At 50.2% G+C, this 20100-nt stretch overlaps 1 protein-coding gene across 3 annotated transcripts in view; it reads right to left on the bottom strand.

The window, feature by feature from the left end:
- Positions 1–19106, bottom strand: part of DLK2 (delta like non-canonical Notch ligand 2) — a 28799-nt gene extending 9693 nt beyond the window's left edge. The window contains exons 1-3 of one of the 3 annotated variants that reach the window (XM_081905381.1): positions 18531–19106; positions 13065–13166; positions 406–469 (exon numbers count right to left, since the gene is read on the bottom strand). In XM_081905381.1, the coding sequence (XP_081761507.1) occupies positions 406–469; positions 13065–13166; positions 18531–18669 (305 nt within the window). In that variant the 5' untranslated portion in view covers positions 18670–19106. Of the gene's footprint in view, positions 1–405; positions 470–13064; positions 13167–18082; positions 18305–18523 lie in introns of those variants that run through there. The other 2 variants (XM_081905382.1, XM_081905383.1) reach the window with 2 other exon arrangements.
- Between the last annotated feature and the right edge of the window lie 994 nt (positions 19107–20100).

Genomic DNA, 20100 nt, shown 5'->3' with positions numbered 1-20100 from the left:
TGCAGAAGTGGCAGCATAAGCGGGCAACACATTTCTTAGAGGCTGGATCTGCTGTTCCTACGGATCCTGCTGCCTGAGGCTTCACAGGTGGGCTGGCCCTGGGTTGCAGAAAACATTTGTGTGTGCACCCTCTAGGCCAGCCTGCTGTCCTCAGGCACGGCTGTCGCAACACCAGTGTTGAAATAAAAATCAATGGCTAGTTCAGTCAGCTTCTATACACTGAACGGGAGGGGACGCCATCTTGCCCTTTGCCGCACCAGGCAGGGAAATGTATTGGGCCAACTCTGAGAGTAGGAGCTTACAGGACACTACTTCTTGGGGTGGTTGGCACAAAATGTGCAGGGTTTGGAGTGACGCCGTGTTTGAGCAGCCCTCTCTTTTAACAGCACCCAAGTATGGCTTTACCTGCATTTGCCGTCCTCGTCACAGCTTCCATGAGCCAAGTTACAGTGGTCACTGCAGTCATCACCTGCAAGGCAAAGCAGAGAGCAGGACTTATTGCACCAGGAAGTCAGGACTGCAAGCTATGGCTAACTTGTGTCAGCAGGAAAAGGCTGGTGAACCCATCACAAATTTGCCAGGTTGGGACAGAAGTGTGTAGAATCCATTTTCCTTTCCAGCATATACTTATCCCAGTTGTGTATGACCTCTCCCTGCCATCTGTAATATCATATTATGTTGTGGGTTGACATAGCAGCCGGCACAGCGATTTCTTCAAGTAGCTCTTTATTTTGTAAGCTGGAATAGAACTGACTGCAAACAGCTCAGCCGGCCTGCTTTTATAGGCAGCCGGCTGTCAACATTGTAACAACCACAGCCGAGTTCCCGCCTAAAATAACTGCTGCGGACCTGAGTGAAAACTATCTACAGACCTGAGTGAAAACTATATACAGTATCCCCCTGTTGGCCCAGGGTGAAACTACACTACATAACACCCCTCCCCACCGAGATAAGGTGTTAGTTACAATCGTAATGGTTTCCTTATATACAGCACTACGCGTAATGGTTCAATTAGGCACAAAAGCATATCGGTTACATTTCCCATACTTAGACCAACAGTGATACATGTCCAACAACATAGTCCTTTAAATAAGTTGGGCGCTTGGAAACTCTGCCAGACCGCCGGGGACTGGTAGCCAAGTCCGGAGGGCCACACAGTTCTTGCTGAGGCTGTGGTGCGACCCTAGGTGGCGTTGGAACCAACTCCCCTGGATCCGCTGCTGTGGGTGGAGCCTCCGCAAGTGGAGTGGTCTGAGTCTGTTCTGAAGCGGCTTGGTTCGGCTCCACGCTGGCAGTTTGCGAGGGAGGTGTAGGTGGGGCCTCGCCATCTGTACGTGTCTCTTCTGGAGCTGCAAGCGCAGTTGGGGGCACCTCGGTAGTGTCCAAGTTCCCAACCCTGCGCCTAAGCTGGTCTATGTGCCGTCGCCACAAGCGTCCATCTTCGAGTGCCACCTGGTACGAGCGAGGTCCAGTGACTCCCACTACTGTGGCTGGCACCCAAGGAATGTCCCCCACATAGTTCCGGGCAAAGACCTGGTTTCCTGGGACAAATGACCGTGGCGCGTTGGCACAGCCTGGGGGTTCAGCCACGGCAAAGTCCGGGTGTAGCCGGTCGAGCGGTGACCTGAGGCGGCGGCCCATAAGCAGTTCAGCAGGACTCCTCCCTGTGGCCGCATGAGGGGTGATGTGTTGCACGAACAAGTATTCGGCGACCCGCTCATGCCAGTCTCCCCGGTCCAGGCGCGCCAGTGCCTCTTTTGCCGAGCGCACCATTCTTTCCGCTTGCCCGTTGCTGGATGGATGAAAGGGTGCCGTTAGGGCATGGCGGATGCCCAGTCCCAAAAGATACCGCTCAAAGGTGCCTGACGTGAACTGCGGTCCGTTGTCAGAGACAAGGACATCAGGACACCCATGTGTTGCAAACAGGCCTCGCAGCACCCGGATGACAGCTTCGGTAGTGGTGGAGGGCATCAGGGCGACCTCCAGCCATTTAGAATAGGCGTCCACCACTACCATAAAGGTCCGGCCGTGAAAGGGGCCAGCCAGATCGATGTGCACCCTCGACCAGGGTGTCTTTGGCGTCTCCCAGGTGTGTCCCTTAGCTGCCGGTGGTGCAGGCCTCGACTCTTGGCACGCTTGACAGGCGGACACCCAGGCAGTGATGGCATCGTCCATATTAGGCCACCAGACGTAACACCGAGCCAATGCCTTCATTTTGACAATTCCCGGGTGGCCAACGTGCAGAGCCTCCAGGACGCGCTGACGGAGTCCCTGGGGAATCACGACGCGGTCTCCCCACAGCAGACAGCCGCGATGAGCTGAGAGTTCATGTTGTCTGGTTGCGAAGGGCTGGAACTCCAATGCAAAAGGCCCTTGTGGCCACCCCCTCCACACCCAGTTGAGCACCCGGCTGATGGTGCGATCCTGGGCAGACGCAGAGGCCACAGTGGTAGCTGATACAGGCGCTGCCGGAAGATCCTCAATCAGAAGGAGCGATGAAGCTGGAGCCGGGTCTTCCACAAATGCTGGAAGAGGGCAACGGCTGAGGGCGTCGGCATGGCCCATCGATTTCCCCGGGCGATGGATGAGCCGGTAGTGGTAGGCAGCCAGGAAAACAGTCCATCGCAGCATGCGTGGCGAGAGGACCGGTGGAGTTGGACGATCACCGGCGAGGAGGCCCAGGAGTGGCTTGTGGTCAGTAATGAGGTCAAAAGTCCTGCCATAGAGGTATTCATGGAACCTCTTCACTCCAGCCACAAGTGCCAATGCCTCCTTGTCGAGCTGGCTGTAATTCCGTTCCGTCGGAGATAGTGTCTTGGAAAAGTAGGCGAGCGGTGCTTCTCTTCCATCTGGAAAACGGTGACTAAGGACAGCACCGATGCCAAAAGGTGAGGCGTCGCAGGCAAGGACCAGCGGCCTGGATTCACTGTACTGTACCAGCACACTGTCTGAAGAAAGGAGAGCCTTGACCGCGTTGAAGGCCGCCGTCTCCCGATGACCCCAGGCCCAAGGCGTCTTAGTGCTAAGGAGTCGGTGAAGAGGCTCAGCCACTGTGGCTTTGTGGGGCAGGAACATGTTATAAAAGTTCAGCAGCCCCAGGAATGCCTGCAACTCCGTTTTGTTCTTTGGGGTGGGGGCCTGCTGGATAGCGCGGATCTTGGATGTGGTTGGGTGAAGGCCGGAGGCATCGATAAGATAGCCCAGGAACTCTACCTGTGGAACGGCGATCTGGCACTTCTCCCTCTTTACCTTGAGCCCGGCCTCTTGGAACCTGGTCAGCACGGCACGGAGGCGCTCGAACAGCTGCTGGTGTGAGTCTGCAGACACCAAGACGTCATCAAAATATGGTACCACGCCCGGAAGCCCTTGCAGAAGACGCTCCATAAGGCTTTGGAAGATTCCAGGAGCCACACTCACCCCGAACTGCAACCGGCGGCAACGGAATGCCCCCCGGTGGGTGACGATCGTCTGGGCTTCAGCAGTGGCATCATCAACTGGCAGTTGTTGATATGCTTGGGCAAGGTCCAGCTTAGCGAAGACCTTACCCTCACCCAGGGAATGCAGCAGGTGTTGGACAACAGGAACCGGATAAGCGTGCTGCTGAAGTGCCTTGTTGATCGTGCACTTGTAGTCAGCGCAGATTCTCACCGACCCATCTGGCTTGACAGGCGTGACGATGGGGGTTTCCCACTTGGCGTGGTCAACCGGCTCCAAAACTCCTTGGGCAATCAGTTTGTCCAGTTGTTCGTCCACCTTAGCCTTGAGAGCAAAGGGAACCCGGCGTGGCTTTAGCTTGATGGGGGCGACTTGTGGATCAAGGCTAAAGGAGATGGGCGTACCTGTATATTGCCCCAAGGTGCCGTCAAAAACCTCGGCAAAGTCTTTGACCAGACCCTCAGTCTCTGCGTTAGAGATGCAGTTGATGCCGGTGACTTCCAGGCCGAGGGCATCAAACCAGTCTAGCCCTAGGAGGCTTGGCCGCTGACCTTCGACCACCACCAACCGGAGCAGGCCCGAAAAATCCTTGAAGGCGATCCGGAACCGGCCAACGCCTACCACGGGAATGTCGTTTCCCTGGTAGTCTCTCAGGTGTACGCGGTGGGAGTTGAGTTGCCTCTTGGACACTCTGGGTACCAGTCTTTTGATGGTGCTCCATGACACGATGGACAGGGCAGACCCGGTGTCGATCTCCATGTCACATGGAGCTCCTTCAATGAGCACCGTGACGTTCAGCTTGCGTCGCGTAGGCGAGTCGGTTTGGCCAATTGTGGTTCCAGACGGGCAGCGGCAGTTGGTGAGAGCGAAACAACTTTCCTTAGCAGACTGGAGTGAAGACTTGGACTTGCGAGTCGATGAAGGGGGGGTGTCAGACGGAGCCGATCGGCAGACCTTAGCGATGTGGCCCCTTCTGGAACACTTCCTACAGATGGCGTCTCTGAATCGACACTTGGCACGGGAATGGTTGCCTCCGCAGCCGGCACATTCCGGTTGGCCCTTGGACTTCTGTTGGAACTTCCTGCGCTCCCGCTTTGTCTGGTGCACGTCATCGTCTTCACTGGAGGATGCCTCATCACTGCTGGCCTCTTCATGATGCACCGGAACTGGCTCCCCAGCAAGACGCGGGCTGCTGGACTTGCGGATCTCCTGGGCGGAGCGTTCAGCAGCTTCTGAGGCCACAGCCTCCTCAATGGCTTTCTGTAGCGTGAGGTCTGGCTTGGCTAGGAGACGCCGTTGCAGATGGATGTCCCGGACCCCGCAGACGATTCGATCCATCAGGGCATCGTCTAAGTCTCGGAACTCACAGTGCATTGCAGCCTGTCGCAGGGCGGTGTTGTTGTTGTTGATTGACTCCCCCTCTGCCTGGTTCCGGTGGTAGAACGCATGGCGGGCAGCAATCTTGGACGGCTTTGGTGCGTAGTGGTTGCGGAGCTTCTCTTGGATCGTGTCCCATGGTGTTGCCTGGACTGCTTCAGGCGCAACCAATGCTCGGGCCGTCTCAAACACCTCAGGCCCACAGAGGCTGAGGAATAGGCCCCGCTTCCGATCCTTTGATACTGCTGTCAGCTCGTTGGCTTGGAGGTAGCAGTCGAACCGAGCGAGGTAGGAGTCCCATGATTCAGAGGCTGGCGCAAACGGCAGTAGAGGCACAAGTGAAGCCATGATTCCGATGCCGGCGTGAAGGGCGATGGATGGAACACAGTGCTCTAGCCAGAACAGTCAGCTCTGAATTGGTTCTGCCCAGTGATTTCGCTCAGTGATTTCGCTCTGTGATTCAGCTCAGTGATTCAGCTCAGTTCAGAGGCTGGCCGCATCTGGCTGTGCTCTGATGTCCATCCATCCCACCTTCGTCGCCAGTATTATGTTGTGGGTTGACATAGCAGCCGGCACAGCGATTTCTTCAAGTAGCTCTTTATTTTGTAAGCTGGAATAGAACTGACTGCAAACAGCTCAGCCGGCCTGCTTTTATAGGCAGCCGGCTGTCAACATTGTAACAACCACAGCCCAGAGTTCCCGCCTAAAATAACTGCTGCGGACCTGAGTGAAAACTATCTACAGACCTGAGTGAAAACTATATACAGTATCCCCCTGTTGGCCCAGGGTGAAACTACACTACATAACATATCACAAGACCAGTTTCTAGTGCAATAAATGGAAACGTTTCTACCCATTTATTGCATGCCATTCATGCTGTCTTCCCTTAATCTTCAGAGTGTCGAAGTGCTGATTTTTCTTAGCTGTGGGAGGCTCCATATTTTGTAGCTGGGAACATATGCTGCTTGTTGTCCCCCTCCCCCTTAAATATATATTTTAGGGAAATTTTTAAATATGCAATCGACAGACTGAGATCAAGCTCAACGTTGCAATAATACAGAACGGAACTGCCCTTCCGGAGAAAATCGCAACACAGATATAGGTCAGTGAACCATCAGGCAAGAGGATGCAAATGATAATACATTAAGCGCAAAAAGGAAATGAAACAGAAGCAACAATAAACTTTCCAAATGAGCAAAACGCTGTTCTTTCCCCCCAGTGGACCATAGCTCAGGTGTTAAGAGCACCTGCTTTCGATGCATGACAAGCTAAAAAGACCATGTAGGAGGAGATATGTGCCCAGAATTCTGTAGAGCCATTCCTGGTCCAGTAAAGAAATCAATACTGGGGAGATGGACCAGTGGCCTGACTCAGGGGAAGCTAGCCTCTTAGTTTCAAATGACATCTCTTTTTGGGGAGGAGGGGCTCATAATACAGTAGTTGTCCTGTGGCAGCTGTACTTAATTGCAGCCACCTTGCAAATGCTGCAGCCATTGCTGTTATTTGCATGATTACTTTATTTATTGCATTTATTTACTGCCTTTTCCTCCAAGATGGTGTACATGGTTCTCCTTCTCCCTAGTTTATCCTCCCAACCTTTAGCTGAGTTTCCTGCATGGCAGGGGGTTGGACTTAAATGAGCCTTTGATGGTGGTGGGGGGGTACCTCCCAACTTTACAGTTCTACAACCCAGTGGGGCAGATTAGGCTGAGATATGGCAACAGGCCCAAGGTCACCCAGTGAACTTCACTGCTGAGTGGGGATTCAAACTCTGGTCTCCCAGGTCTTAGCGCAGCACTCTAACCACTACACCACACTGCCTCTCTCTTCATGCTCCTGAATACCAGTTTGCAGGCTTCTCACAGGCATCTGGTCGGCCACTGTGAGAACAGGATGCTGGACTGGATGGGCTGCCACCAGTACAGTGGTATCTCTGGATGCGAATGGGATCCATTCCGGAGCCCCGTTCACATCCTGAAGCGAACGCAAACCGTGTCTGCACGGGTTGCGATTCGCCGCTTCTGTGCATGACATCATTTCGAGGGTCTGCGCATGCGCGAGCGGCGAAACCCGAAAGTAACGCATTCCGTTACTTTCGGGTCGCCGCAGAGCGCAACCCAGAAACGCTCAACCTCAAGCAACTTCAACCCGAGGTATGACTGTACTGCTATTGCCACTTCCTAGAGAAGGTCCTTCCCCCACAAACACACTTAAGGAGAGGATCTGTGTCCCCCAGCACTGCAATATCTTAAATCTTGAAACTTAACAAAGCAGTGATGAAATGGACGTGTCTCCACCCTACACACAGAAAGACACCTGCCCTGTATGCAGAGGTCAGTGGCCCATCTAACCCAATCTCCTATTTTCACAGTGGCCAAGCAAAGGCCTGTGGGACCCCACAAGCAGAACCTGTCCCCAAGAGTGCTCTCTCGCAGTTTCCAGCAACGGATATTCAGAAACGTTACTGCCTCCGATCACAGAAGCAGAGCATAGCCAAAGCGGCAAGTAGTCACCAATAGCCTTATCCTCCACAAATCTGTCTGATTCTCTTTTAAAGCCACCCAAGATGGTGGCCATCATTGCCTCTTGTGGGAACGAGTTCCATAGTTTAACTTCCTTTTACCTGTTCTGGTTTATGAGGGAGGGAGAAAAATGTTTCTCTAGCCACTTTCTCTATGCCATGCTTAATTTTTATAAACTTCTACATGTCTCCTCTCATTCACCTTTTCTCTAAACCAGAAAGGCCCAACTGCTACAACAACAACAGTTTTATTATTTATACCCCGCACATCAGGCTGGGTTTCCCCAGCCACTCTGGGCAGCTCCCAGCAGAACACTAAAAACAGAATAAAACTTGGAACATTAAAAACTTCCCTAAACAGGACTGTCTTCAGATGTCTTCTAAAAGTCAGATAGTTGTTTATTTCATTGACATCTGGTGAGAGGGCATTCCACAGGGTTGGTGCCACTACCGAGAAGGCCATCTGCCTGGTTCCCTGTAACCTCACTTCTCGCAGTGAGGGAACCACCAGAAGGCTCAGAGCTGGACCTCAATGTCTGGGCTGAACAATGCGGGTGGAGATGGTCCTTCAGGTATACTGGGCTGAGGTCGTTTAGGGCTTTAAAGGTCAGCACCAACACGTTGAATTGTGCTTGGAAACAGACTGGGAGCCAAGGAAGATCCTTTAGGACCGGTGTTGTATGGTCCTGGATGCCACTCCCAGTCACCAGTCTAGCTGCCACATTCTGGATTAGCTGTAGTTTCCGAGGCACCTTCAAAGGTAGCCCCATGTAGAGCGCATTGCAGTAGTCCAATGGGAGATAACTAGAGCATGCACCACTCTGGCGAGACAGTCTGCAGGCAGGTAGGGTCTCAGCCTTCGTACCAGGTGGAGCTGATACACAGTTGCCCTGGACACAGAATTGACCAGTGCCTCCATGGACAGCTGTGAGTTCAAGCTTTCCTTGCAAGGAGTTACTCCATCCCCTTGACAATTTTGCTTGCCCTTTTCTGATCCTTTTCCAACTCAACAATATCATTTTTGATGTTTGATATTGTACAACAACCAAAGCTGTACACAGTATTCCAACTACACAGCATAACAGCATTGTGGTATCAGCAGTTTTCTTCTCAATTCCGTTACTGATACCTAGCATGCAATCTGCCTTTCTCCCCACAGCTGCCGCAAAATACAACTGTTTGAGAAGAGTGAGTTAATTGTGTTTTGCCTGCATTTTTATCTTCATATTATGCCTACTTCTTTTTAAAGTCTGCTGGTGTTATTGTATTTTCTTATGGTTATTTTCTGTTATTTTATCCATCCAGCTTGGATGGCTATTTAAAAATACATTAAGCAGTAAATAAATGTCGTTAAATTAAAATTAATTAACTAATTAATTTCTGTTCATTCTGTTGAAAGAAAGCTAATATGGAAGCACTCCAAGTTTTAATCCAGTTTAAGACACTGCTCTGATTAAGCACCGACAGTATGAATGAAGCTAAGCATAACAAATACTTCTATTAACTTCTAGCAAACAAAACAGCACGGATCAAGAGGAACTTATGAGAAATTCCCTTTGGATAGTACCCATTGTACTGCTGTCAGCAAGACAATCTTGCACATCTCCACCATGGCAATGCTGTTTTAGAAACGTTTAATTCATTCCCCACCCCTTACATTTTTGTGAAACAATACCTATCTGCTCCTTCTTTGCCCTTTAAAGATAAAGTCCATTTCCCCCCATTGCAGCACAAATGCCATACCTTTTCTATAACCACCAAAGTACAGTTGCAGAATGAAGGCTGGCACCATCTGGTACCATCAGATCAAAGTGTGAAGCACAGGTTGAGGGCCACACTCAGCAGAATTTTCTGGAGAGCCCCCAAACTCATCTGGGCCAGCTTGCCACCTTTTAAAGTGAGCAAAGGAATACAAATCATCATCTAAAGCAGGAGTACCCAGCTGGTGCCCTGCAGATGTTTAGGTCTATCCCATCATCCCTGACCACTGCCTGCACTGACTGGGGCCAATGGGAGGTGGATTCCAACATGGTAGGCCGCCAGTTCCTCACCCCTGCATAGAATCACAGAATCACAGAGTTGGAACCACTTGCAATGCAGGAATAGGACCTCCCTGAATTCAATGCAACCTTCTCTCTGGTAAATACAGTGGGATAGCGTGGGTTGTCAGCACCCGGGGCAAGGCAAGTAATTTGCGCCCCCTAACCCGTGGATTTGCGCCCCCTAACCCTAACCCCCCAGATGTTGCGCCCGGTGCGGCCGGCCCCCCCTGCACCCCCACGCTACGTCACTGGGTAAATATGCTTAAGTTTGCAGCCTTATCCCTTAGCAACCAGGCTCCCTTAGTGGTGCCCTCCTTTCCCCAAACTTACATTTCTTGCTAAGAATGGCTTGTAGCATCACAAGAAAGAATGACCCACGGAAAGTCTGTAATTGCTACAAGGAAGATTGCTGCCTATGTGGTGGCTGTTGCTGGTGGGAGATGTCAGGTCTAAGCTTGCAATGCATGGCACAAGACTGGCTAAAGCATCGATTTAAAGAAAGCCACAGCAAGGCGCAGGACACCTCCTGTTTTTCCAGCCTAAGGGGGAAAACATAATCTGAGGAAGGGGGACTAACACTGCTGTACTGAGACTCCTTGCTACCTTGAATGCACAGAGGGAGGAATAGATATACTCAAAGCAACTATAGCTGAGGAGCACTCTGGAAATTTGACTTGTAGGCCCCCAATATTTCCATTTCTCTGGCCCAGCACTTGAGATGAGCATCAGACCCTTTCCAAGGGATTGATTTCTCTTTATTTATTTAAATGTCTCCAAGGCTGTAACTGAGCTGTTTGTTCCCTGGTCCTGCCATCCCTCTCTCTCTCTCCCTCCCTCCCTAATCCCTCCCTTCTGGCACCTGAAGACTCTGTTGCTTCTGCCTGCTAACTTTCACCTTCCTTTTTGTTCCTTCTGTCATGTGCCGTGCCGCAAGCGACCAGGACCCAACGATCTTGTTTGATCGTGTGCACTCGCGAGCCTTATCCACTTACATTGGTTTTATACTACATTTTAATAAAATTAGCTCAAAAACGGCATTTTGTGTGTGTTTTTATGGGGAAAAAGCTCAACAACTTTTCTGTCCGGATTTTCACTGTTTGAAATATGGCAACCCTATACATAGGCCCCTCTCAGAGAACTACCGTTCCCAGAACTCCCAATGGAAAAGGAATGAGTTTAACCCGGTACAAGTCTCTGGTGTAGATACACCCATATTCCCAGGGCTAAACTTAACAATGTTACATACCTGATGAAATGTGTTATGTACGGTCTCCTTAAAAAATAAAAATAAAAACAGCAGTTGTGGAGGACCAGATTGGTCCATGCCTATCTGGACTGTGGCATGAAGGATAGGGGAAATAAGTCTTTCCCCCAGTATAATTCTCGTAACTAAAATTGCCTCCCAGACCTTCTATCTGCCCTGGAAGGAAAGCAACTATCAGTGCAAATAGCATCTTCCCACGAAGGGCAAATAGCAGCTTGTATACATGTGTGGTTTTTGTTAGGAAAACAGGGGAGGGGGAGAGTTTTGTTTTGTTTTTTAAGCACACACACATTTCCTCCATGCTGTGGTCATAATTCAGATCAGGCCTTTGCAAGAGCTTCTGTTTTACAACATGTGAAGCAGATACACAATTATGTTCATACACTGAATATTGTATTGTCTAGTTTGGCCCCTGGGCATGGCTTGTACCAGGGACGTTTGAAGGCCTTTCACGGAATGTCCAGCAGGTGTCACTGCATGCCTAAAAACACCTGGGGGGGAGTAATCGCACCTTGGGTCCAGGACAGCAGGGGCAAATGCCAGGGGACAAACATAGTAAGCTTTGGTACTTGGGCCAGTTCAATGTTGTACTAGTTGCATGTCACTCTCCCTTGCGCTTTTCCTTCTGTCTCTTCAATGCAAAGCAGCCACAGTAAATCCCTAATCTGAGCAAAGAACGGAGGAAGAGCTGCTGGACTCTTTCCTATCTGACCGTTTCCCCACTGCAAATGACGCTCCTGCTGCTTTTCTAACTACATGGAGGTAGTCACAGGTCACCTCCCCCTCTGGGTGGAAAACAGAGGGGGCAGCTTTGAACAGAATGATGGTTGTAGCGGGAAGGGTCAAGCAGCCCCTTCCCCAAGCCCCTTCCTCCACTCAGATCTGTTGCTTGCTGAGGCTGCTTTGGATTTATCCAACAGACCACCTGGGCACGAGCAGGGGAATTCATGGAGCTAGGAACAGCATTTTCCTATTGTCTTTTTGGATACCTTATACAATTATTAGCAATTTCATTCAGTATCTCCTTCCTTAGAGGGTTTTAAGCAGAGATTGGATGACCATCTTTCATGGATGCTTTAAGTGAGATTCCTGTACTTGGGGTCCTTTGCAATTCTATGAGTCTATGATCGTAGGGGGAAAAAATGTATGCCCCATTGCCAGTACAGTGGAACCTCAGGTTGTGAACGTGATCCGTGCAGGAGGCATGTTCACAACCCGCAGCATTTGCAACCCGCAACGTTGCGTCTGCGCATGCACGGATTGCAATTTGGCGCTTCTGCTCATGCGCAAAGAGCAATTTAGCACTTCTGCGCATGCATGAGCACCGAAACTCGGAAGTAACCCATTCTGGTACTTCCGGGGTCAGCGCAGTGCACAACCCGAAAATACAGAACCTGAAGCATCTGTAACCTGAGGTACCACTGCATCACTGTAATCTATCTAGTCTACGCTTAATCAAAGAAGGTCCATCTTGCTGGCAACCCAGACACCACTCTGTGTTGGGGACGGGAGTTTCCTATGCTGCACTATATTATCAGACCCAACTAGTACAGTACCATTTGTCTACCCAAACTCACACAGAAGCAGAGAGGGCACACACAGACACAAACCTACCTCTAGCTCTGTTAATCTCATGCAAAGCTCAGTCTGCTACACAAGATGGGTCAACCAGCAATATTTTAATTTGCTCACAACCAGGGAAGAAGGCTAGACCATTCCTCTCCTTATATGTAATAACTAAGCTGCCTTCTACTGAGTCAGACCATTGGTCCATGGAGTTCAGCAGGGTCAACACGTCAATGACAGAGCATCTGCTCTGCATGCAGGAAGGCCCCGGGTTTCATTCCCATCATCTCCAGGGGGAAAGTCCTGATTTGCCACCCTAAAGAGCCACTGCCAAACAGTGTGGACAAAGCTAAGCTACATGGACCAATAGTCTGACTCAGTAGAAGGCAGTTTCTCTTTGTTCCAGGGTTTCAGACAAGAGTCTTTCCCAGCCATGAGTAGAGACATGAAAGATTAGACCTAGAACCTTTTGCATACAAAGGATGTGCTCTGCCACTGAGCTACAGCCCTTCCTGAAATAAGTAGCCGCATGTTACTCCCTGCAGGAAGCAGGAGGCAATTTCCCTGTAGACAGGAATGTTCTCATAACCACCCTACCTTGTGGACCTTAGTTTGGTTCCCTCCTCTATAGCCTCTACAGGACAACTAAGTGATGAAGCCCACACACTCGAGTACTGTTTATGCTCATGTGTTTTTCCCTGGCACCTGAAGAAAGGGAGACCTCTTTGAACAAGAGGAATCATTCACAGGGAGTTAAATGGTGGTTTCTGCACACCGCTGCAGAATGAACCCTTTACTTTTCTGCTGTAGGAGACTTCATGCCCAGGTGGAACCAAAGGAACACTGAACTCATCCTCACCTTGTGTAAAATGGTGATGGGCCACCAGGATCCAAAGCAAGGACATGAGCTGAAGACAGAAGCTCCTGAGCATGGTCAGCGTGGCCCCACCGAGATAGTCACCTACAAGGGGATGAAGGCAAAGTCAGACCAGGATGTTGGCACCTCCGCAGTGCTATCATGCAGCTCCAAAACACTATTATTGCTTATTCCAAACACAATGATTTCTTTAAAACAAATGCCAGCTGCTTCAATGGTTCCCTTGGCTTGGAGGCTGAAAGCACAAGAGCAGTGGACTTTCTGAGTCTGCCCCCATGCAGTGAAAAAACAAAACACCTGTGATTGTAGGATGCCCCTTTTTTTACCTTCACACTCCTATCGCCCCCCCCCCCCACAAAAAGAGAGAACACCCCTGAACCTGTACAACGTTGAGATCTCCCATCAAAGCATCCCAAGGATATTCCAAAGCACAGGCTATAATTTTGGAACGATATCGGCGTTGTGTTTCTTCTCAATGCAAACCTCTAGCTGTGCTGAGTTGTGTACTGATAACATGACATATGCTAATAGGATGAAAATTGCTGAACAAAAATAAAACAAAATTGCATGTCAGCCCAGAAGTAAGTCCCATTGAATTCAATGGGACCTGCTTCCAAGCGAAAAGAAAATAGGATTACAGCCTAAGTAATGATGCTCCTAGTTATTCTGTTAAGAATCAGGGGGGAAGGGAGAAAAGAGAATTAACTTCTCTGTCTTCGGCAGGTGGTTAATGCAATCGGGAGTACTTTTGTATGGGTTGAGGTCTAGAGGTGAGGATCGGAAGCTCACCAATCTGAGGTTTAAAACACTGCTAAAAATTGATTTTTAGTTACAGCTCTTCCCATGTCCCTCTAGAACAACTCTTGGATGTTTCCATCCGTTATCAATCTCTCTGAAGCAGTATTGCTGCCATTTCTTAAGATGATAAGGTTTATGTACTGGATTATCACATTTGCATGCAACCCTATGAACATTTGGAGCTGCATTATGCAGTGTAAGATGATTGGTCTATATAACTCAACATTTATTTGGACTGATAAGGTATTTTTCATCATCTGCTACCCATCCTGGGACTTGCTGGTGAAGATAAATATGCAATCCTTTTAACTGGAGATGTCAGGGGTTGAACTTTGGACCTTAATTTTTCCTGCATGCAAGGCATTTGCTGTATCACTTAGCTTCGGCTCCCACCTTCCACCAAAGAACTCCAAGCAGCATACAGGGGCAATTCTACTGTACCCTCACAGTAATCCTGGGAGGTGGATTATGCTGAGAGAAAGCTACTGCTCAGTCCCACCCTCTTGAAGGTATTGCTGCACTCAGGAGGACTGTTATAGGCAGGCACCATTTGGCCAGCATGTGTGAATCTTATGCTTTGCATTTTAAATAAAAGCTCTGGCGTCTGTTAATGGATGAATATCAAACCTACTATCGTGTAAAAGCTTGTGGCCATTACAATATTGAAGGAAGTGTGAACAACTGACTGAGACATATGCTAGAAGTCAGTTAGTAATCAGGAGGCCAGAGCAAACAGATTCTTAACAGGATCATTTCATGCCTATCTACCTTATGGGCATAGAATTTGTTCACAATGTTCAGATATATGTGGCTAGCGCTACATTTGAGGCTATAAATCCAACCAAAAGAAATGTAGAAATGATCTGGTAAGAAATACAGACAGACAGTGAAAATAATGTTTTTCTTCTTCTCCCAGCCAGACACAAAAGGGAGAAACAGAAAAGCCCTTCCTACTTCAAAGAGAGACCTCAATGAAATACAACATATTTGAACACAGGAGTAAATGAATGAGGTCCTTGGGATAGAAGACAAAGTCTATCCAGCTGTCACATATTTACTCTTCTTCAAATGCCAGGGCACACCCACTGAGGGTTTATCTCCAGCATATTGTCTACACTAGAGAAATATTGGTTTACCAGTTATTACCTCTCCTTTGAGCACCCTGAGGCCTGCTGTTTTGAGAGTAAACGGCCAGGAGTCTCCAACAGAATATGCAGTAGTCTCATTAAGCTACAATTCCTAAGATTTCTTGGGACAACCTGAGCTTGTCAAACTGGCATAAAACTGATTTAAGATTGTAGCGTAGATCTTATACCCTGAGGTGACACCTAATAGCTCTATTGTGGGAGAATGACATCTGTGCCACATCTGCCAATGACACAGAATATGTTAGAAGGATATTTCGGGTGAGCTTTCAGCTAAAGATTCTAGTCATGTTTGATTATTAAAAGCCTGTGTTATTTTTATTAGCCTGTATAGAATTCTGGTCATATTCTGCTTTGGGTAACTGTACTCTACTACTTCCCCCATATGCCAATTGTTGTTACAATTGGCCAGAAGATTCTCTTTCATTTCCTACCCTGAAGTATTGTGTTATGGGGTGGTACTTTGTGCTGCCGAACAGCTGCTGCATATCAGAGGAGGGCAAAGTGATTCCTGTGAATCTTATAAAATAATTTATGGATTAAGGATGAACAGTTGGCAGCCAATTCCTCCTGAGCTGTTAGGACCCCAGCTGAATACCGCATGTCATTGAAAAGGTCATTTCTCTTTTCCATTCCCAATAAAATCTCCAAAGCAGAGATATGACCTCCTGGAGCTCAAGGCTACCCTAAAGCATTTTTTTTCTAATTGTCCGTCCCCCCCCCCCCGATTTGTGTATTTACTCCTCAAGCAACAATTTCAATACCTTGAAGCATGCTGAAGTATCCTTCACAAAATGACTGGTGTCACATAAGCAACTGCCATGGATTCTCAACATTACAAATTGATTCACTCCCTCTCTCTCAAGTAGTGGAGGGCTATTTGATCATAGCAGGGAGCAATGAGTTAACCGTTCCTGGGACAACAAATGGGATTCAGAATGTCTATATCGGTTTGCAAGTGGATGAGGCTTCCTTGGGTTAACTGGAGTGGAGGTCGCCAGATGGGTCTATAAGGTTTAGGGAAGATGACATCCTAGACTATGTAACTGCATGGACATCATAGGAAGGGGGTAATCAGTGGACTGAGTAACAGAGTTACTAAATCAAGAGTTCACAAACAGAATCCTCCGATTACTGGTCTTCAGGTCAATAGGCAGGCAAACTGTGCTGCAAGGTCAAAAGGGTCTGTGGATTTTATCGGATTGGGCATATTTGCAGATAGGATGTTTGCTTTTCTGCTTTAGGCAGCCAACAGAAAATGCTGAAGAATTGCTACAGTAACAACCAACAGAGGCTCGGTCAAATGGATTATTGGAGGCAATGTACTGGGGAGGAAGCTATAAATTATCCCCAAATGTAGATGTTGCCTCCCTCCTCCAGAGCTTCCCACTGTTAGCCCCCAAACCTGTACCCCTAATTTCACATGGGGCCCGCCATCTCTCCCTTAACAAGAAAAGGGGGAAATGCATTGCTCAACTGCAGACGGAAAATCTTTGTCAAGCAGCAACGCTGTGAGGGGCTCATAGAGCATCCCGAGTACCATACGATGTATTTTTAGGTGCACATCTAAGAGTACACCTTAGATGTTTTAAAAACACACCTAAGAAGGTTAACAGGTGAACCTCTCTGTCAAAAACGGCAGTTGTGCTAAGCAGCCATGACTGCCTCCAGCTCCTTGTGGCTTGTGCATCTGATGGCAAAGCCCAGGTTTTGCCCTGTCTCTGTGCAACCTGTGAAATGGCTCTCAATGAATCAGGGACTGAAGAATGCTAGGGAGCAGTAGTGGCTGGCGCCCACTGAGATCAACAGAGCCAATGGCAACAGAGAGAGCCAATGACAGGCAAAGAGAGACAACTCACTCATTCTAGTTTTGTCCCGATTCCCCCTCCCCCTCCTCCCATCTGTGTCCTACAATGGCAGCACTAAAATTAAGGCGGAGGAAGCTGACAACCAGGGCCAGCCCTCGGAATGAATGAATTTAAGTGAGAAGGCAGGCAGGTGAGAGCAGCGCCCCGCTCACCTTGATGGACCAGCGTCCACTGGCTCACAATCATCACTATAGAGATGTTGCTGCTTTCTAGAACGTGTGGATACTTCGAGGGGCGACTGCAAAAACATGACTTTTTTTGTTTTTTGCATCAGCCCCTTGGGGCTGCGGAGGGATAAGAACCTCGCTTATGGGGGTGTCTCCAAAAAGGCCTCCCGCCCCACGTGCTGGCCTGATGTCCCGAGTGCTGTGCATTTTGGCCCCTGCTGGCGGACAGGGCAGGTTGGGATCCCTACCATGTCGCTGCCCTACCATGGATTCCTAGCCCGGAGTGGGGTCGCCTCCCCGCCCCGGAGGTGAAGGAACCACTCCCGATCACTCCTCCCCGCAGCCCCCCGCAGCCCCACGTGCTCCCGCCGTAGCTGCTACCACAACCACCGCCAGGCAGGCAGGCGGACATCCCTCCTGGCATCCTCTCGGCGAGGGCGCCCCCACCCCGAGGTAGGGCAAACCCTCCCTGCGCCCACATGGATCGCTGCCCCTTCCCAGCGCGGAGAGGCTTTTCCTCCCAGCCCAGCCCGCAGCGGCGCACATGCGGAGGGAGGATCCCGAAGCAGCCTCCATCTGATCACAGCCGCGGGAGCAAAAAAGAAAAGAGAAGAAAAAGAAAGAAGGGGGAATCTGGGTACCGAGGAAGGGGGCAGCACCAGGGAGGCATTCCCATCTGCCATCTCTTCCATTTTCTCCTCTCCACCTCCCACCTACACCCGTCGGGCCGCTGTTGCAGGCGCTCTCCTCGCCCGCGTGCTGTCGGATCCTCCCTCCCAAATCCAGCTTCCCTGCCATTTCGGCAAAAACACACACACACACAACCAAACACCCCCAACCCTCTGCCCCCCCATCCCCTGGGATCCTCTCCCCTCCCCATTCCTCTAGCTTTCCCCCAGCACACATCGCTCCCATTTTGGGCGCCGCCACCCCACTCCAAACACACACACACACACACACACACACACACACACACGTATCATACATCTATCCACACGCGCGCAACTTCCCCTCGTCCTCACCTCGGCGCTCGCGTCGGCGGCTCTTTCCTTTCTCCCCTTAGGGGCGTGCCTGCCTGCCTGCCCCCCGCCCGCAGACTAGCGTGGGGATCGGCCAAGCGGGTCTGCCATGCCCTACGCTGCCCGGGCACCGGGGGTTCGGGAGGCGCGGCGGCCAAGCTGCCTGCTGGCCTCCCCGCTCCTCCTGCTGGCGCTGTAAGCGCTGCTGCTGCTGCTCCGCCTGCTGCTGCAGCAGCCGCCGCCGCCGCCGCTACTGCTGCCGCCGCCGTGCACGCTCAGGCCGGCTGCCAGGGGCTGCGTGTGGCTACACATCCCTGCTCCCTCCCTGGGACATTCCGCCTCCCGCAGCCCGACTGCCGCGAAAGGAGCGAGGAGCCAGGAAGCCCAGGGCCCCCCGAACCGCAGGCGGACGCCCAGCCCCGCCGCCTGCCCAGCCCCGCTCACCTCTCACCTGCGACTCCTTCAGCCCAGACTCGGGGGAGGGAGCGGGGGGGGGGAGAGAGGAGGAGAGACGCCTCTCCATGAACTACGAGCGGGATTGGCGCCTCCCCCCCCCACCCGGGCCAGGAGCTCCTTTCCCTCTTTCTCATCTCAGCGTGAATTGGCCGCGGGCTTGGGCCTAGGTGGCCCGACGGTAGGCCGCCCCACCACCTCCAATGACTGCTTTGGCTGGGTCGGTGCCTTGCGTGGCTGGGAGGGGTGGGAGATCCTGGGGGGCAGCCTAGGTGCCATCAGAGGCAGCAGCCCAAGAACCCTGCAGAATGAGCAAGAGGGTATCCCTCTTCCTTCCCCTCTCCCCCAAAATGGCAGTATCTAGGTTTCAGAGTAAATGCCATTGGGAAGTTGTGTTGGAATATGACAGTTCAGAATCACTGCTCAGACCTGAAGCTCACTGGGGGCCTTGGGGCAGGCACTGCCTCTAAGTCTAACCTACCTTACTGGGTTGTTGTGAGGAGGGGAGAACTTTGTAAGCTACTTTTGAGCACCTTGAAGGAAAAGGTAGTGTAAAAATGTTATAAATAAATACACATGTACGTACATGTTGTCATCCATAATACTATTAAATCCGCAGTTTAAAGTTGCCTAGCTTCACAACAGGGTAGCATGGAGAGAGCCAGACCGTTTTTTCTCCTTTATAAACAAATCTATTTTTTGTTGTTGTTGTTGAAACTGACAGGCATTTGTTTGGTGGCAAATAAAAGGGAACACAAGTCCACCCATAATCAGCTTGAAGAATTCATTGCCGTAGGATGTTTGCGATGCCAACTAGCATATATGGCTTTTAGACAAGGATTAGAGGAAGGATAGGAGGACAGATCCGTTGGTCATGAGTAGCAGACAGCCAAAAGTGCAGCTGGCGTTTAGTAGTAGATGGTGGATGTCAGCATCATGCCCTACTTGTAAACCACACTGAGGTGTCTGCCTGCCAGCCACTGTTGGTAGATCTTTGCTTCTTCCAGTACACTGGTATTCGCCTGTCTTCTCAAGTGATATGTAAAATTTTTTGGAGACACTGGAGGAAGGCACGCTTGGCAGATCCACACCGTGATCAACTCCCACCCAGAAACCAATGTCCCCATTGTGGAAGGACATGTGGATCCAGAATTGGCCTTCACAGTGACTTACGGACCATGTTTATGGAAGACAATCTTACTCGGCTACGAGTGATCCGCCAAAAAAGAAGACTGTTGGTAGACAGCATGCTGCACTAACATGAAGCATTGGTCTGACAGCTTGTAAATCTCATGCTCTAAGCACCGGCAGAGAAAGTAGAACAATTTCCTACTCATCAAAAGATCTCCAGGGTTACCCCTTACCTCACATAGCAGAGACATCCTAAATCTTTCAGCCAGGGGAGATGCCGTACCGAATGGCGCAATAACCCAGAAAGCATCAGTAAACTTTATTAGCTATGGAATCAGAGTTTGTCCAGAACAAAGCATTCACCTTGGCTACAATGGCAATTTTCTACCATTTCAGAGAATTTGATTAAGATATTCCAGTGTGCTAGAGGCTTTTCT

The sequence above is a fragment of the Podarcis melisellensis genome (assembly GCF_964234715.1).
Source record: "Podarcis melisellensis genome assembly, chromosome: 3".
NCBI classification, from domain to species: domain Eukaryota; kingdom Metazoa; phylum Chordata; class Lepidosauria; order Squamata; family Lacertidae; genus Podarcis; species Podarcis melisellensis.
The sequence above is the reverse complement of the archived record's forward strand: the minus strand, read 5'-3'. Positions and strand labels throughout refer to the sequence as shown.